Source organism: Penicillium longicatenatum (genome assembly GCF_028827895.1).
Source record: "Penicillium longicatenatum strain IBT 33135 chromosome Unknown contig_4_segment0_segment0, whole genome shotgun sequence".
In the NCBI taxonomy this organism is placed as follows: Eukaryota; Fungi; Ascomycota; class Eurotiomycetes; order Eurotiales; family Aspergillaceae; genus Penicillium; species Penicillium longicatenatum.
Window position 1 is genome coordinate 2,404,749 of NW_026643122.1, and position 19,383 is coordinate 2,424,131.

Genomic DNA, 19,383 nt, shown 5'->3' on the forward strand with positions numbered 1-19,383 from the left:
ATAAGTATTTAAATTATAAGCATCTAAAAATAGTTGAAAAAGTATTTTAATCTTACTTATAAAAAGATCTATAAAAATAGGATAAATCTAGATAGAATATACATAGGTTTAATGAAATCGACTCTATAAGAGAGTTAATTATAATTATATAGATTATGATAACAGTAGATCATTATACTTTACGCGCTTTTTTATAATTTAGAAATAATAAGTACATAAGCTTAAGCAAGTATAAGTATATCTAATTTTAGCCTTCTATTAATAGCTATCTTTGAAAGTCTTTCTTTTCTTAAACTTTCTTTAGGATATAAGGTAAATATGAACCCTTAATTCTAAATTATTATAAGATTCAATTAACTTTATAATAAAGTTAGCATAATTCTCATCTATGTATCTTGTCTGAGGTTGGCAGGGCGATTAATTACCAATCTCAGGGAATTAGATCAGACGAACAAGGCAACGTGGTCAAGCTGACCTAATTCAGATCTTCTCAGGAAATTCTCAGGATAGAAAGTGGAGAAGAAATAGGCATGAGATTTAGACTATTCTGCCGAAATACGAGAACTAAATACATGAGATTTAGAGGAGAATTCGAATAGAATAAATAAAACAAGGAAAATATCACATGACGTGACAAGCGAAATAGCGGAGAATCTCGGTAAAAATGAAGGATAAAGTGCGAACTCAGAGAACACGTAAGGACTCCATTCTCTTATCTCTATGTTTATTATATCTTTAATAAGCTCTTGATATTAGTCATTTTATAATTTGATTTTAGAACATATATAGATATAATTAATTTATAAAGATTTCAAATACTTTAATCTCCTTACCATATTCCGAACTTTTTAGATTAAGATATATTTAAACTTAATATTAGTAAAAGTTAGTATTCTATAATCTAAATTAGATAGTTTCCATTTTAAAAAGTTAATTTTAAACTATTATAGTATTTATAAATTATAGAAATGATTTGAAGTTAAAATTTTATATTTAAAACGCTAAAAATACTCAAGTATTGTTATAGTGAAATCATTCTAGTTTAAATTACTAAAGGTTAATAATATATAAACCTTAGTCACTAATCATATTGAAATATATCATCAATAAGCCTATCTATCCTGAATTAAATAAGTCTTACTTTAATTTAAATCTTATCATAAATTTAATATATCAGATATAGTATTATCTATTATTTTTCTACTATTAATCTCAATCTAAGTAATACTATAATTAAAATCTTCTATATAATTAAGCTTTGATCAATTTTATATTATAATATATAAGTAATTTATATTAGTTTTGATATATTTCTCTAGGATCTTTTTATTATTATTATAATATTCTTATATATATTAATTATATATAAAGACCTATCTTATTTAATTACTAAATCTTTTTTTTCTACTAATTTCTACCTCTTCTTTAAGCTTTTAAATTTCTTATTCTTTATTATTTTATAATTTTCATAATAGTAACAGTAAAGTACTATCCTAATATTCCTTTTCTTTCAATAACTATTGTTAGAGTCATGTAATAGCCTCTATTATAGATTTTAGCGCTTTCCCCTCTTATTCCCTCCTCCTTAGGCTATACTATAAATTACAAAACCTATATCGAAACCCGCCCTATCCTCCCTATAGATAGAGAAATAGATTATAGATTCTTAAAGGAAACCCGCGTAGGTATATAGGTTACTTAATAGGTTATAAAAAAGATAAATATAGAACTAGCCTTTTCTATATAGATTATTTACAATTAATTACTTATATTATTGGTTATTATTAATATAGCTTTATGGTTCTTCTATTAGAATCTTTATTTATATATTATTTAAGCATTATAGTAGAAGAATAGTTATATAAAGTATAGTTATTAAGTAAAAGGCTAATTATATATATATTTATCCTTATATTTAATAAATTTATTTACTCTCCTTAATATGTATATTTAAGTATCTATCTTGTTTATTATAGATAAATTAGGCTTATTATAGTCCTTAGTTTATGTAGATCATTAAGTCTTCTCTTATCTTAATATATCCTTTTTCTTATCATTACTAATTAAGTGTAAACTGATCTACTAAATTATCTCTTCTTTTACTTTATTTTTCTTATAAGAGAATAACTTCTTTAGAAAATTAAATTATTCTTCTTATATATTAAATCTTAAAGTGTAAGAGCATATTATCAATTCTTAAATAGTTATGATATATAGTCTTTCTTTATAATAGTGATAAATATTATAAATAGTATTAAATGGTTATTTAGTTTTATTATTAGATACTTAAACTAAAAGGATATCTTAAGATATAATATCAATTCTCTCTTTAAAATACCAAAAGGGTAAAGTTAACAATATCTAAAGAGAATATTAATAATGATTAAAAATGTGATAGAGATAAAAACTCATTACTATAAGAAAGTACATAATTTTATTATATAATACTATTTATTATCTTTTCCCTTTAAATATTATATCCTGTTTAATCCTATTCTAATAAGATAGATTTAGTAAAAGACTTTATAATCCTTTAAAATTAATTAATATCTTGATCGCGATTAGTTTTTCTAATTACTAATATGAAGGCTATCTTAAGTATTACCTATTTTCTTAATTAGCTTAAATTACTGTTAATATCTTCTTTCTTAAGTAGCCTTCTTTCTTTAGGGTTAAGAAATTGATAATTCAAAAAATTTTAATTTACTTCTGGACCTTAAAGATAATAGACCATGATATCTTTTATCTTTAAAAAATTATTTTTAAATTTAAAGAAGAGTTATATTATCTAACTAATATAATTACCCTAATACTTTTTTTGTTATTTAATGTTAATTTTATCTAACTATATTTCTTATAAAAGTATTAAACATAGATTGAAATTATGTAACATAATAAAGAATAAGAAATATAAAGTTCTAAAATACTTAAATTTAACTAATTTAGAGTAAAGTTCATATTATACCTCTTTATATTAAGAACTAATGTTAATGTAGATAATAAGACTTTATTTATAATTTTATAAATTTATGTAGGTTAACTAAGAATATAACTTAATTAACTATACTTAACTTATTTATAGGATGAGCCTTTATAGATCTAACAGGCTTTTTTCACTATAATCTAAGTAATATTATCTAATGTAGATTATTAAATAGTATTAACTAATATCTTGTTATTTAATATATTATTTATAATAACTATTAGAGCTTTAAGCCTTAATTTTATATTACTAAAGGGTCTTAAAGAAAATAACACTTAGATTTATATTTAAATATTCTATAAAATAGTTTTAAGGCTAAATAATTTATCTATTATTCTATATAATAATAAATAATAAAAAGCTCTTTCTATCTTATATAAAAAAAGTATTAGTTTTATAAAAGTCCTAAAGATCTAAAAATCTAATTAGTTAATTCTAAGTATAATATACTTAATAAAATATTTCAAGTTTAGGGTTCTCTAGGTGGAATCCCAAATTATAATTAGATCTTTTATTTTTTAGTATGATATACCGAGACTATTATCTCTTTATATTAGGATATCTATTTAATAATAGTAGTCTTATAATATTTGTTATTCTTATATCATAAAATATCAGGTACTAAATAGAAGTTAAATTAGAATAAAGACTTACTATTAAAGATAATTCTCCTCTAATTATTAATAGTCTAGCCTTTATAAAAATAAGCTTATATAAGTTATTATCCTTTATAGTGATTAAGGATTAGAGGTTTTTATATAGTAAGATATAAGACTATTCCCTGAGATTTAAGGGATAGATAAAGTATCTCTTTATAAACTCTAGGTTATAGAGTATTATATATCACTTTATATTTTAGGGCTTAGTATTTAATCAATTATTAATTTATAAAATTATCTTATCTAGGCGCTTAAGGGTAAGCTTTAGGAGCCTATTTACCTCTTTCTTCCTTTATAGTATAAAATAGACTAATTCATAGATATATTAAGCTTATCACTAGATATAGTTTATTTAGGTTATGATTTTAGATAGAGATAAATATAGATAAGAACTAAGAGTTATAAGTGATTATATATTATATAAATATAGGTAGTATATATATATCTAAAGGGGTTAGGTAGTATAGTAAATATACCTTTTATCCTCTACTAATTAGAAGTCTATAGATAAAGATAATATATATTATATTGTAAGCTCTTTCTTTACTTATCATAATTTTATAAAAGAAACTAAAATTCATATATTTTACTAATTATAGCATTTTATATTATCATCTATAGTAAATAAAGTTCAGAAGGATTATTATAACTATAAGATAATCTTTTAAAAGGGTTAGTTTATTATAAAAGATTCTTAGAATAATTTATTTTATAGGGATAATTATTACCTATTATATATATTTATAGGTTATAATAAACTTAGTTTTCAGAACTATAATAGTATATAATTTATAGATACTTAAGATCTATAATAAAGATGTATTAATAAGTATATATAGAAGATAAAATAAAATACTCTTATAGGTATTAATTCTTTAAGTTATTATCTTATTTATTATAGTCCCTTAGCTCACTTACTAATTATATAAATTAATTACTATTTATCTAATACACTTATATATTTATACTCTTTTAGTTCAATTAGATTATAATTATTTTATTTTAGCCTAGGTTATACTAGATAGAATAAATAAGAGAGTATAGAGTTTTAAACGTTAAGACATTAGATTATAAGATATAGATAAAGTAAATAAAGATAAATATCTAGGATTAGTAAGGAAATTATCACTAATCTTAGATAGTTATAATAGATAGTTCAAATTATATTATTAGATTAAGCTATTATATATTATCTTAGAGAATTTTAAGGTATAGAAAATAAAGATAAAAATAGGTATAAGAGAAGAGATTATCTTAATTTAGACTATTATATTAGTATAGATTAGATTTAAAATTATGTAAAAATTATATCCTAAACTTAAATTATAATTTTTAATAATTTATCTTATTTAGATCTAGCCTTTCTCTAATCATTATTTATCTTAGGTTGATATAGTAATTAGTTACTAACCTTAGGGAATTATATTAGATAGTTAAGGTAATATACTACTTATAAATATTATTTTAAATCCTATTTTAGCCCCATATCTATTAAATATATATATCTTTCATCTATCATACTATACTAAATTATATATTATTACATACCTATAAAGCTTAAATTTTATATAGTCTTTTAGTTAAATTCTAGAAGTTTTAGTACTATGTATAACTATTATACATTTTAACTACTAGTAGCATACAAACTAAGTCCTATCTTAGTTAGCTGTATTAAATTATTAAACTATACTAATTCATTGAATTTCTACCTTTTAATCCTATTTCTCTACTAAAATATATTAAATATACTATCTAAATTTAAAATATATTATTAGTAAGCCCTAGCTAGTATATCTAACTAAAATAAGCTAAATATAATAGAATTAGCCTAATTATTTAGCCTTTTATAATAATTACTACTTTATTAGTTTTATATATATAGAAAAATTAAGAGAAAACTATTATCTTAATAAGCGCTAAATATAATATAAGAAACTACTTTAATCTAATATGTTAAGTAACTAATAATCTATAGACGCCTTGTAAACTCTAAGAGATTAAATATTATATAAGTTTAATTTTAATAGAATAAGGTTCTAATTAGGTTAAAGATAAGCTTAAAAGATTATAATATATTATTAATATAGCTTAGATAGGCTCTCTTTAATTTAATTAGCGTTAATTTATTATCTTAATTAAGTATATTATTATAGATAGTTTAATTATAATCCTATATTTAGTAGTAGTAGTAGTAGTATTCATTGACCCGATCTAGCTTGCCTCTAGTAATGGCCGCTATGCGGGGGTGCTCCCGGGCCTGCCCGGCAGCGAAATGGTGCCTGCACCCAGGCGGACGTGGATGAGGCGGAAGTTAGGGCTTCCCGCAGGGCGGTGTGCCCGGCGGTAGCCCGTTCTGCCCGCAATTGCCCGCCAAGAAGTAAATACAAAAATGGAGGCGGCCTGGCACGGCAGAATCACCCGCCGCACCTCCGCATCTCCGCAACTCGCAATTCCCACTCGCACCAAGTCCTCATTCCATCTCCCTCGCACCTTGTCCTCAATTCTCTCACTCCCACCTCACTTTGCCCTCACTTTCGCCTCACTTCCGCCTCACACGCCATCCCCAGATACATGACTATTCCCGGCCGGTCAGCCGCTGCTGCGCAATTCTGCCTCTCGAGGGAAGAGGGGGACCTGGCCCGTCTTCCTGCGATCCACGTTTCATCTACCACCACCACACTGCCCTGGTTGATATTATACTGGTTGTTCTTGCTGTTCGAGTCCCATGGCGTCTTGATCAACGTTGTGGAATTGCCCGAGTAGTCGAGTTCTCTCCATAAAGGCGGAGATTGCTGGAACTGCACTTCGCTCCTGCATGAGCTGGTTGAACGAGAGAGACGTGTCCACGCCTGCCTTGGCAAGCGCTTCTCGCATGTCTTTCCGCTCGTCTTCAAATAACGGGCATTCTAGCAGCACGTGCCTTGGCTGCTGCTGTCCGAGGTCGCAACTGCACCTGGGCGAGTCTTCGACTTCAATTCGCCAAAGGTATCGTTTCAATCCGATGATATTGAGCCTCATTTGGAGCATGATTGAGGCTGACGCTTTCCTTTGGCCTTTCCAGTAGTTGAGCACTTTCTTCGTCGGCACTGGAACGAGCCGCTTCGTCGCAATTCCTGCCTTCTCCCTCTCCTAAGCTGCCTCCCACGCGAATTTCGCCCGTTCACGGATGCCCCGCTTCGCTGCTGCAGCGAGCTTGATATTTCGATCGTGTGGGCCGGCTATCTCCGCCTTGGCTGCCTGTTTTGCGTGTTCGTCTACGAGCTCGTTGCCTGGAATTCCCTGGTGGGCTGGAATCCACCGGAATTCGACGCGGATACCTTGCTTGTGGAGATGCTGGAGGCTCTGGACGCAGCCACGGAGATACACTTGACCTGATGGCATGCGCGGTCGGACGAGCGCTTGGAGAGCAGCCTGGCTGTTAGAGAATACCACAACACCCTTCCTGGCTCGTTCCGGGCCGTCTTGCACCATTTCGAGCGCCATTTCCACCGCCCTGAGCTCCGCGGAGTAGACTGTTGAGTCCTGCTCCGTGCCCATCTGGCAGTGGCGGTGCTCACGTGTGGCTTTAACCACTGCTGCAGCACCCACTTTCCCATCTATTCCGCTTCTATCCGTGTAAATGATCACTTTCTCACCTTTCTTACTAATTTCAGTATGCATCCTGACTGCCTCGTCACGCTCTAGGATGTGCACGTCTGGAGGCACCTGCTATGGAGCCTGGACGTATGCCCACCAGCTCTCCCATTGTCTCGCCAAAGTCTCTGGGGGAGCCGTTAAGCAACCGCCCGTATGCCACGCATGTGCCTCCATCGGCGACCATCCACCACGTTGACGCTGCTGTTGAGGACGCTGCCGGATCATGAGCTGTGGAATTCCATGAGCTGGACCCGTACGAATTCGGAGAGCTGTCTCCGCGGAGATACGCTCCATCTGAATACCGATGGGTGGAAGGTGAAGCTCTATATTGAGTGCCTCGGCTGCGCTTGTCTTGAACGCTCCACCGATCAGGCATGCTGCTCTCTTCTGGATAGCGGCGAATTTGCTGCTGATATGCTTACACCTCCCTTTCTCGTGCCATGGATACCACGCTGACACCCCATAAAGCAGCTGCGGTATCACCACTGCCTGATATATCCGCCGCATTGCTGACGTAGACGCACCCCACGTGGAGCCAGCCAGGCTCCGTAGAGCTTGTAGAGACGTGCTGCCCTTGATAATTGCCTTGTCGTGGTGGTGTGTGAATGTGAGCTGTGGATCTAGCCAGAAGCCGAGGTATTTCGCTGCTTGTTCGGGTGCAATTATCGTGGTGAGCCCGTCTTGACCTTTGACGAGGAGAAAGGAATGGCCTTCATTCTTGCGCTCTGGAGGCACGAAATGGATCAAATTGTACTTTTTCGGGTCGAAGACTGACGCATGTTGGCTGGCCCAAATCCCTGCTCTCTCACACGCTTTTTCGAGCTTTGAAATAGTCTGTTTCTCTGTCTTACCAGTCGCCATAAAGCCCACGTCGTCGACCCATCCCATTATAGAGAGGTCTCCACTCCGTGTCTGGCTGTCTTCGAGCAAGTCCGCGTTATAGATGAGATAGAGGATTGGGGATAGAGGCGAGCCTTGTGGAATACCCGTTGGCGTTGGAATTCGTGCTGATATGCCCTCTGGCATACGAATTCGGGTGCTCCTACCAGTTAGAAATGCGCGTATCCACGGTGCTAGCTGCCCGAGACGTCGTTTATGGAGATTGTGGATCATTCTGTCATGGGACACGTTGTCGTATGCACCTGAAACGTCAAGCATAAGCAAGGATACAATGGAGCCCCGCCCCCATGCACTTCGGACCCGATCTAGCATGATTTGGATAGCATGGTTGGTGGATATGCCCCGCTGGCCGCCGAGGTGGCCTTTGGGTAACAGTCCGTGCTCCTCGACGGCGTATGAGATGCGCCTTGCGATCACGGACTCGAGAAATTTGGCAATTGTATTGAGAAGAGCAACTGGTCGATACGATTTCGGCTCCTGGTAATCCCGGTCGCCCGCCTTGCGGAGCACGACGGTGATTGAGCGCTGGAAGTGGCTGGGATTGTATCCTGTTCGAACATATGCGTTAAATAGCTGGTGCAGCGTGCTGAGAATAACGGGGATTTTGACCAATTTATGCCAGAATGAGTTCGGAATTGCGTCTTCACTAGGCGCCTTGCCTGCTGGAGACGCGCGGATAACCTCCATAATTTCATGCTGCGCAATTTCAGGAAATTCGACGTTCTCTGGATATATATATTCGTGCGTGTCCGTCATATCCGCGTCTGGCGGCTGCGGGAAGAACGCGTGCTAGAAAGCTGCAGCTTTCTGGTCCACAGACTCGGCTGCTGACCCATTACGAGCACGTAACGTTGGCGTTAAACCACGCTCATACATACCAGCACGATTTCGGGCCCATTTGGCCAGTCGCCACATGCCCCGGGGGCCATCCTCGACCACCTTCTGCACCCGCTTGCGGTGGGCCTTGGTAAGCGTGCTCTTGATTAGCCGGTTCTTATCGTTGCGGGCCTGGTGATAGCGGAGCTCGTCTAATGGGTCATGTGTGTGGGTCCACCGCCGGCGGAGATAGCGAACGGCCTTAACCGCCTCGCGGCACTCCGGGGTAAAGTCGGAATTCGCCCATTCAGACGGCTTGGCCCACGGCGTGGAGGCCTGAATTGCGGCTTGAATTGTGCGGATAAACGTCTGAGTTTCAAGCTCAATTCGGGTCTTGCCTGCCTTGGTCAGATCCCGTTCTTTGACGTGTTTGTTGACGAATTCTGTGAGGATTTTGTCGTCTGTGGCAGTCCAATTTCGACGCTGCGGCTGTTCAAACAGCGGTGTCGTCACATCTAGCGTCGTCCGAATAGGGAAATGGTCAGATTGGTGCTCGATATCATCCGCACGTCCGTGATTAATCAGTCGACTGGTTAGTTCCTCGCTGACCCAAGTCAAGTCTATCACCGTCTCCATACCTCCACGCTCCCACGTGGGCTTGCCACATTCCGTTAGCATATCTAGCTTGAACTGGTCCGCCAGTAGCAGGAATTCCTCTGCTTCAGCCTCCGCAGCGACCCCCGGCCCGCCCCATACGGGGTGATGGGCGTTGAAGTCGCCCGTTATAACATGCTCCCCCTCTTTCCGTTTGTTGAGCTCGTGGCGTAGCTTGTCCGGCATGCCGGAGCCGGGCCGATTGTAGATATTGTGCACGAATAGATCAGTCCAGTTGCCGTTTGTATGGGCCTTCCGGAGCTTCAGAATTTGATAATCCCGGTCCACTAGCGTGCACGACCACTCTCTTGGGTCTAGCTTCTTCGAGACGTAGAGACAGACTCCAGGAGGCTCGTCCGGGCTCGTGCTAGGATAGATAAGCTGGAATAGCGAGGAGACTGGCTGGTGTGTCGTATTTGAGAGCGTATTCTTCCATGGCTCTTGGACTGCTATCAGGCTAGCCTCCCACACGCGTCGATCCCTGAGAAATGAGGCCATCACTGGTTGCGATTTGTTCACATTGTATTGGATGATTTGGAGATTATTCATTAGATGAAGTAGTCTCGTCGTGGTCGTCTTGTTCGCTGTATTCTGAGGCTTCGTGGAAGAACTCATCTTCCGGCTCCGGCTCTGGAGGCGTGCTGCCGAAGTGATACGCGTCGGCGTCAATAATATCACTGAATTGGAGCCCGTGGCTAGGTGGCAGAGTCTCCTCGGTGGGCGCTGGCGCTGGTGGATGTGGCGGTAAGAGCTTTAACCGCGTCTGTTGCTCGCGTGCGGGGCTGCTTTGAATTCCAAATTTCTGCTTCAATTCCGCATATTGTGTGAGTGAGTTGTTGGATAGGAGAGCTCGAGAAGCTTGAGATGGACGAGCTGGAGCTGGACGAGCTGGAGATGGACGAGCTAGGATTGGACGAGCTGGAGATAGAACTGGAACTGGAGATGGAGCTCGGAGCTCTTGGTCTTCGTCCATAACGTCCTGGGGCTCCTCAAAGCGGCGTTTTTTGTGCTGCAAGAGACGTTCTGGGTCGGAAATAGGGTCCTGGAGCATGATCTGCTGCGAACGGGAATTCCTGGCGACCTTGGTGATGGAAAGAGCGTTCTCGGTTAATTCAGGCTGAGTTGGGAGGCTCTTGTCGCTGAAAGTGGAGGTTTTGGACTTGTTCTTGGAGCCTTTGGGCCGTCCGCGAGCACGTGGTTGGCTGGCTGGCTGGCTGGCTGGCTGTCTTGCTGGTTGAGTTGCTTGCTGGCTCGTTTGTTGACTCGCTGGCGCGTGGACTGACTCGCCGAGCCCGGTTGGTTGCATAAAGTTGAATATGGAGGCTGCTGGATGTGGAGCTGGGGCTGCTGGAGCCGGGGCCAACGGTGCTGATGAAGCTATTGGAGCTGCTGGAGCTGCTGGAGCTGCTGCTGGCGCTCGTTGGTCACGGAAATGCAGTGGAACACGGTGATATGGAGGGCATTTAGCCCTAATCTGTTCAGCCTTGGCCTTGGCTATCCGCTTGACGGGACAATCCAGGCTCGTGGGCCGGTGAGGGCCGGAATAGTTAGCACACTTGATATGGATTGGGCTGCCACTGGCGGACGGGCACTCCCAGGTCGGGTGCTCGTCGGCGCAGTGGCCGCAGGTAAAGCTTCGATTTGGGCAGTGTGATTGCACATGCCCGGGTTTCTGGCACTTACGGCACAACTTCACCCTGCCGTCACGATAGAAGAAGACGACTGAATGGACCTCCAAATTCCAGTATAAACCTTGATCAATCGCCTGATTGGCAACTGCTGGATTGTCGAATTCCATCATAACGGAAGCCTCGCGCTGGGTCTCTCGCGGGCGGATAAGCCAGTCAAGATGCACAATTTCCGCCTTTCCACCCTAGTTCAACGCATTCTGCCGCTGAATTTCGCTTACCAAGCCTGCCCTCGATTTAGGTGTGAGCTTGAAGCTCCAGATTAGAAGACCGTGGACCACGACGCCCCAGGACGGACTTTGAATCCGTGCTGCCCGGCCAAACAGGCTCACCTAGTCCGTGTGACGACGGAGGAGCTCTGCACCGGCAGCAGAATTGACCAGCATCGAAACGTCACCAGACGGCAGCACTTGGGCAGCGCAGAAGTACGCATTTCCAGCCAGCGCAGCCAAAATCCTCTTCCTGGCTTGCTTTTCCTGTAGCTGCTCGGCTCTGTCCACAATCGTTTTTGCCTCCATTTACCGCACCTTATCCCGGCACGTCGGGTCCACCTTGACCGTTATGGAGCGGTCTTCACGGAGCTCGACCTCGGTCACACCCGGCGACGCCGTGCCGTTGCTGCGATTGATGGGGGGATCGGCCGGAGTCGTGCGCCAGGCACCCGCCCGGAAGGCTTTCCAGCGGTCTGTGGACGACAGGGTCGAAGTGGATGTTACAGAGCTCGCTGACTTCTCAATGCTATCAATTCTGGTATTTAATCGCTGGGTGTCAGCGGCAATGGCTTCAAGAGTGGAGATCACCTTGGCCATCTCCCCTTGAGCGCTGACACTCTGCTTTGCCTGCTCGGCGAACTGGTGGACCGTGACGGCGAACCGGGTGACAATGGGCTCATCCTGGCCAGTATTCTCCATATGGCGAATAACTGCATTCGCTGCAGCTATCAGCTGGTCCATTTTGGCGTGGTTGTTGTTATTGTTTGTCGCGTTTCTGGTAGGTCTTGGCACTGCGAAATTTTGATTTTCCCCGCGGTCCGCAGGTGCAGAACCACGGTTCGGGCGCGGAATTCCAACAGCTGCCATTTTGCCCCGTACAATTGGGATCAAACGGTAGCCGTCGAAATAGTACACAATTTGAACTAGGTCTCAAGGTCCTAGGACCCCTGGTTGGCGAGATATTACAAGAATACGTTTTGCCAAGAGATAGTTGTTCAGTTTTAATCCTATATTTAATCTTCTCAGATTAGATATATATAAAAGGTTTAGTTCTATAATAATTTAGCGCTGAATTAATATTATAAAATCTTAGTCTCTTTTCAAGATACTAGAATTTAGCCTTTTTAATCTTAATATTATAATTAAATTAATATAAAGAAATAGGATAAAAGATATAAAAATAATCTAATTATTAAGCTCTTTAGCAATATACTAGAATTATAATCTTTATTTATTAATTTATTATCTTAAATAGTTAAAAGTCTAAATCATACAGGAAATAAGCATGAAAATATATTAGAAAAATATTAGATAAATTTAAAGATTAGACTAAAGAGCTTAATTAATTAAAATTTAATTTTAATTGTTCCTAAATAAGCTAGCTTATTAACATAAAGTATATTAGTAAGCTTAAGAGGAAACTATCCTTAATTTAAGCTTATTAATATCTAATTTAGACTATAAGATCTAGAAAGTAGCTATTAAGTCTTACTACTTTAATACCTCTAGATACAAATTAATAAATTTAGAGATATAATAAGAAGAAAAGATTAGACTATATATATATACTTTAGGCTACTATAAAAATATTAGTCCTAATTCTATAAAGATTAGATAAAAATAGAGAATAAGGATTCTAATAACTAGGTTATTAAAGATAATAGAAAACTACTTTATATAATATATATAGAAGATATAACGCTAGAAAAGCTAAAAAAGTGTAAAAAATAATAGTTTAGTATAGTATTATAGTTTAATATAGCTAAGATAAGAGGCTTAGTTAGTAGACTACTAGTCGTTGAAGTATATAATAATTATAAATATATAATCTAAATTGAATATTTAGATATTTTTATATCTATATTTATTATAAGCTTAGCTAATATACTTCTATATAATAAGGAATTTAAAATTAGCTTAGATAGATAGATATCTAATAAAGTTAAAGCTCTTCTTATTAGCTCTAAAAAGTCTTTTTATTAATATTTAGAATTAATATATATAAGAATAAGAAGGAAATATTAATTTAGGTCTAAATAACTATATAATAGTTCTTAAGTCTTAAAATTTAAAAAGATTTATTATTAAAATTATAGAATTCTAATTTAAACATTAGTATACTCTTCTTATCTTTTAGAATATCTTAATATAAGTTATTAATAATATTATATGAAATAGAGTGAATTATATGAAGAAATTAAACTTCTTTAACGGATTTTTAATTACTTAATATAAGGTATTAAGGTTAAAATAGTCAAAAGTAGCTTCTAAATAATAGGATTAGTTCTATCTAATATAGATTATAAAATCTTAAAGCTTAATATTAAATTTAATGTATTTATATCTACCCTCTTTAGAATAAGCTAAACTAAGTATAGAGGCTAGAAATAATATTGAATTATAAGTAGCGCTAAAAATAAGCTTTTTAAATTAGAAAGCTCTTTAAAAAAATACTTAAAGAGCTTATTAAATTCTACTATAGATAAAGTACCAAATTATATAAAATTATCATATAATCTATTACTATTCTAGCTTATATATCAATTGATATATTATTTTATTTTAGTTAAGTCATACTAGTTAAATCAATATATCTTAGACATGGAGTTCTAGTTAATTAGGTACTCTACTTATTTATAGAATATATCATATAATATAATATATACTACTTAATACACTCTAATTCTTTAATAAAAGATATAGAATATAGTAAATATGACAATTATTTTGATACGATAAATTTTAATAAATCCTTTTAAACCTAAATATCTTATTATATTTTTATAGAAACAGCATCTATGAATAATAATGATAAAAAAATTATTGAGACCTTTTTAATCCAGAGAATTAACATATTATATAAGATATAAAGATGAATACTTTGAAGAGAAACAGATATCCTATTATTTAACTCTGTAATTAAAACCTATAATACATATCAATAATTTAAATAGCTATAACATAGAGACTTAAAGATAAATTAATATATTTTTCGGATCTACCTTAAGAAATCAAAAGGAACATCTATTCCTTAGGAGATTAAAGAGAATAGATTATTATAATATGATTATATATTAGATTTTACGCTAGTTTCTAACATTAATGAGAAAATTATAATTCAAATTAATTATTTTACAAAAATTATGAAAATGAAATGGTATTGATATTAATTAAAAATGAATCCATAAGTTAGTAGACTAACAAATTCCCTAACTATTAAAGAAATATAAAAAAGAATTATAACAATCTAAAAATTTTAGTATTAATAAGCTCTTTTAGATAGCTTGACTTACTATAATACTTTTAATTTAATCTTAGGATATTATAAGTAAGGGTTAACTATATTATATTTTGATAAAAGAATGATAAGCGTGCTGACTTAATAATTACATATAATAAGATAAAGTTAAGGACAAGGGAATAAAAATATATAGTTATAAAGTTATCTTTTAATAAATTTTTTAATAAAATATAAATATATAAAGATAATGATGAGATAGATAATATCTTAGCAAATTCAATAATCTAAATATAAGAGATATAATATAAAGATATTAAGATTGAGTAGAATAAAGAATTATTATAATGTATAAGTAAGAATCTAATTTAGAATATAAGTAATTCTAGAGAATAGGCTATTATAATATACAAGCTACTTTTTTTCTATCTAGATTTTAATAAGATCTTAGATAAATATATCATATCAATCTCTATTGTAATTACTTTAGTAAAAAATAAAATAAACTTATTATTCAAATAGAAATACCATTAGCTAAATATATAATGATATATTATAAAATAAAAATACTCTTATTTAATACATTTAAAAATTATACCATCTAGATATCAAAATTATAGAACACTTAACTCTATATTATTTTATAAAACATATTTACTAAATTATTCATAGCCTAAAAAATGAGCTTTCTCTTAATAGTAAATAACAATAATATATTTAGTATAGTTTTAATAATAAGAGATGAATATATAAAATATTTTATTCCTTGTTAATATTTAATATCACTACTAATTATAGAAATAATAATAGGCTTACTACCCTACAGGGCTATATAACCCTATGGGAAGCCCTAATTCTACCCCTATAACTATATATACCTAGGTATAGAGTACTATTCTACTACTAGATAGGTCTAGGAGTACCCCTATATAGTAGCTATCACTAGAGGTAACCTAAATTAGGTAAATGAATCCTACTACTACTACTTATAAAAATAAAGTTATTTTATAGTAAGGTCTTATCAATATTCATATCAAGATTCAGATCTTTATTATGATGATAAAAGATCTATTTTTATAAAGAAATTCTAAATTTGAATTATAATTATCATAGCTAAACTAAATAAAGATTTCATATAATCTAGTTATATATATAAACTTCTACTTATTCTATGGTAATCATTCTAAACTTTAAAGAAGCTATCAAGAAGAGTAAGGATAGTAATATAGTATACTAGATATAAGATAGAATTAATATAAAAGTTATTATAGAAAATAGTTATTCAGTCAAGAATATATATTTTAAATATAGAAACTTTTATATAGACCTAGATAAAACCTATAGGAGTTAGTGAAATCTAGTCCTATATCTATTATAGCTTAGTTACATAGGACGAGACTAATAGGTTTAAACTACTATACCCTGCTCATATAGCGTTTTCTTTTTAAACCATTACCTAGCCTTAGTATACCTATAGGTTTCTATAGGAATTACCCATATTTATATGAAAATTTAGTATAATTTACTAATATAAGCATGCTAAAATATTAGTATTTTAAGCTATATAATATATAATATAGGTCTAGAATTGAACTCAAAGCCTAAAAAAAAGGCGATATGGTAGAAACTCTAAGGCTATTTTAATAATATAATATATTATATATATTCTTGAATAATTTAAGGATTAATTTCTATAAACTTCTGACTATAAAAAGTACTTAGAAAATAATAGTAGTAGTTAAATATAGTAGTGCTAGTAGAATTCTAGTGATTCTTGTAATTCTAGTAATCACGTATGTATATAGATTACTATAAAAAAATAGGAAAACTTAGGTAATCAATATATATCTAAAAAGGGTAAATTAATACTATGTTTATACTAATTTCAAACTATTTATAATTTATATTGGAATTCCTATTTCCTAAGGTAGGAGTATACCCTCTTAGTCCCGCCTATAGGATAGGACTAAATATTCATAACTACTATACCCTACTTTTATAAGACTAGCTTTTATAAGTATTCGATAGTTAGTCCTATAATAGGAATCCTATAGGCTTTATTAACATCTACTTTTATAAAGGCTTTATAAGTTCCTTTACTATATTTTATTTGAGTAATATCAATTATTTTAGGATAAGAATTAATTTATAAATATAGTATTATTCTAGATTCAGTCTTATTTTATCTTTATATCTTCTTAGTATTAAAATATGGATGTAAAGCTAACTTATTTCTCTTTAATATACTTGAAAATAGACCTAGATATCACCCATAGGTAATATAACATTCAAGTCCCATACCTATAGGTATTGTTTCAAGTCTAGTCTTATTACCTATAGGATTACCTATTCAAGTTAGAGGATTCCCTAAAAAGGCAGTCTTAGTAAGGCATAGTATAATAAATTTTTAAAAATCTAATCCTATACTTTTAGCCCTTATAGGACTAAAGATTATCTATCTCTCTAGGTCTACTTGAGGATTTAAGAAGATTAACTAACATGTTAAAATATTTTAGATAAATAAATTACCTATAAACTTTATAGAATTTTATAGATTCCTTATAGATTCTAATAGATCCTTATAAGTTCTTATATATTACCTGAAAATCTTAATTATATTTGATAGAATTAATAAGTTATTAATTAAATTTATAATAAGAATATAGATAATAAGACATAATAAGATTTAACATAGTGTTTTATTATTTAGAGCTAATTTAATGAGATAATAAATAGCTATAATAGCGCCCATAAGATAATATATAATAAGTATTATAGATAGATTCTTAAGTATTCTTAATCTCTATATACTAAATTAACTCTATTTTATAGAATTATAATAATAAAAAGACATTATTTATTATTTTTACGAAAGGAAAAATATTAATTGATAATATAAATCAGTTTTCATAAAGCTATAAGTACTCATTATTTACCTTTAATTTTAGATTATTTACTATTTATTTTTATAAAGCTAAAATCCTCTATTATTGAATTTATATAAGATATATAAAAATAAAAGATTCTTACTTTCTTATAATTATATAGCTTCTATCCTAACTATTTAAGTGTCCTAAATTTTAAGGCCTTATTTAGATAGGCTATATATCTTAATATACCCTAAGACCCTCTTATAAAAAATAATTTAACGGTAATTATATACTATATAAGAAGGATACTTCATATATGATGACCTATATCTAAAACTTTAAAGCTAAAAAGTTATTTCTCTTTCTTTTTTTTTTACTATAGTAATTATATAGTCCTCTAAACTATTAAATATCCTTTACGTTCTTTAGTTAAGGCTATTCTAGGATACTCCTGATTTTTTCTTCTTCTATACTAAATTAGTTATTACTAATAATATATCCTAGGAATCTAGTTTATTATATATAAAACTTATATTTCTTAAGTTTTAAGATTACCTTAGCTTCCCTTAGTCTTAGGAGTACTTTCTTTATATATTTCTAGTATTCCTTAATAGTTTTAGAGTATACTAAGATATTATCTAGGTAGGCTATAATAAAAATATCTAGGTAGCCTACTAGTATACTAAAGATAAATTATTAGAATAATATTAATATATTTATAAGCCTAAATAGTATTACTATATATTTAAAGTATCTAAACTTTATTTAGAATACTATCTTCTATTTATCTCCTTCTTTAATCTATAGGCGATTATAGATATCTATAATATTAAATTTTAAAAAGTACTTAGCGCCTTAGATCTAGTCTTAGATCTCTTAGATTAGGGGTAGTAGGTATTAGTCCTTTTTAGTAATCCTATTTAATTATTAGTAGTTAATATATAGTTATAGACTTTTATCCTTCTTTAGTATAAATAGGATAGGATATCCTACTAATAATATAGAGTATTAGATATATTTCTTTTTAAGATTAGTCTTAATATACTTCTTTAGGGTCTAGGATTCTTTTTCTAATAGTTAGTAGATTAATATATAGGTTAGTTCCTTATCCTTTATAATTTTAATCTTATAGTTATATAGTCTATACTTTAGTAGCTAATTAATAGATAGTAATATAAATATATCCTAGAACTCCTTATATTCTTTAAGGAGTTCTAGTATTCCTTCCTCTATTATATATAGAGCTACCTTATCTTCTTAAATCATAATATATTCTTTAAGTTTATTATTAGTTATATCTAGTTACTACTCTTATAACTTAATAATACTTATATCTATAATATATTAGCCTATTACTAGCGTTAGAGATAGATTTACCCTTTATAATATCTTCTTAGGTTCTCTTACTTCTATACTAAGGACCTTTTTAAATAATTCTTATAGTGCGCCTAACTATATTTAGTTTATTCTTTTATAACTATAACTTATAAAGTAAATAGCTCTAATATTTTATTAGATTATTAACTTATATTTCTTTAGCTATAGTATTCCTAGTATTATATTATAGTTTCCTAATAGGGTTATATTAAAATAGATAGTTTTAAAGTAGGTTCCTATAATTATAGTTTATAATTCTATTTTATAGATAATATCTAGGCCTAGGCTTTCTTTATTTAGCCTAATAATTAGTCTAGACTAGTCTCTCTTCTATATTAGTATTTTAATTT

General features: G+C 32.8%; 6 protein-coding genes across 6 annotated transcripts; 1 reads left to right on the forward strand and 5 right to left on the reverse strand.

Moving 5' to 3' along the window:
- Positions 1 to 6,031: 6,031 nt before the first annotated feature.
- Positions 6,032 to 6,217, forward strand: N7484_007723 (uncharacterized protein; the record flags this gene model as incomplete). The annotated part of the gene is made up of 1 exon (XM_057118110.1): positions 6,032 to 6,217. The coding sequence occupies one exon, from the start codon at positions 6,032 to 6,034 to the stop codon at positions 6,215 to 6,217; it is 186 nt and encodes a 61-aa protein (XP_056971145.1).
- A 119-nt stretch (positions 6,218 to 6,336) lies between these two features.
- On the reverse strand, positions 6,337 to 6,669 carry N7484_007724 (uncharacterized protein; the record flags this gene model as incomplete). The annotated part of the gene is made up of 1 exon (XM_057118111.1): positions 6,337 to 6,669. One exon carries the CDS (start codon positions 6,667 to 6,669, stop codon positions 6,337 to 6,339), a length of 333 nt encoding a protein of 110 aa, XP_056971146.1.
- Positions 6,670 to 6,771: 102 nt separating this feature from the next.
- Positions 6,772 to 7,302, reverse strand: N7484_007725 (ribonuclease H family protein; the record flags this gene model as incomplete). Its single annotated transcript, XM_057118112.1, has 1 exon — positions 6,772 to 7,302. One exon carries the CDS (start codon positions 7,300 to 7,302, stop codon positions 6,772 to 6,774), a length of 531 nt encoding a protein of 176 aa, XP_056971147.1.
- A 48-nt stretch (positions 7,303 to 7,350) lies between these two features.
- N7484_007726 (RNA-directed DNA polymerase) lies at positions 7,351 to 8,934 on the reverse strand (the record flags this gene model as incomplete). Its single annotated transcript, XM_057118113.1, has 1 exon — positions 7,351 to 8,934. One exon carries the CDS (start codon positions 8,932 to 8,934, stop codon positions 7,351 to 7,353), a length of 1,584 nt encoding a protein of 527 aa, XP_056971148.1.
- Positions 8,935 to 8,967: 33 nt separating this feature from the next.
- On the reverse strand, positions 8,968 to 10,146 carry N7484_007727 (exonuclease/endonuclease/phosphatase family protein; the record flags this gene model as incomplete). The annotated part of the gene is made up of 1 exon (XM_057118114.1): positions 8,968 to 10,146. One exon carries the CDS (start codon positions 10,144 to 10,146, stop codon positions 8,968 to 8,970), a length of 1,179 nt encoding a protein of 392 aa, XP_056971149.1.
- A 43-nt stretch (positions 10,147 to 10,189) lies between these two features.
- Positions 10,190 to 12,415, reverse strand: N7484_007728 (uncharacterized protein; the record flags this gene model as incomplete). Its single annotated transcript, XM_057118115.1, has 4 exons — positions 10,190 to 11,512; positions 11,558 to 11,646; positions 11,701 to 11,812; positions 11,864 to 12,415. The coding sequence occupies 4 exons, from the start codon at positions 12,413 to 12,415 to the stop codon at positions 10,190 to 10,192; spliced, it is 2,076 nt and encodes a 691-aa protein (XP_056971150.1).
- Positions 12,416 to 19,383: the final 6,968 nt, after the last annotated feature.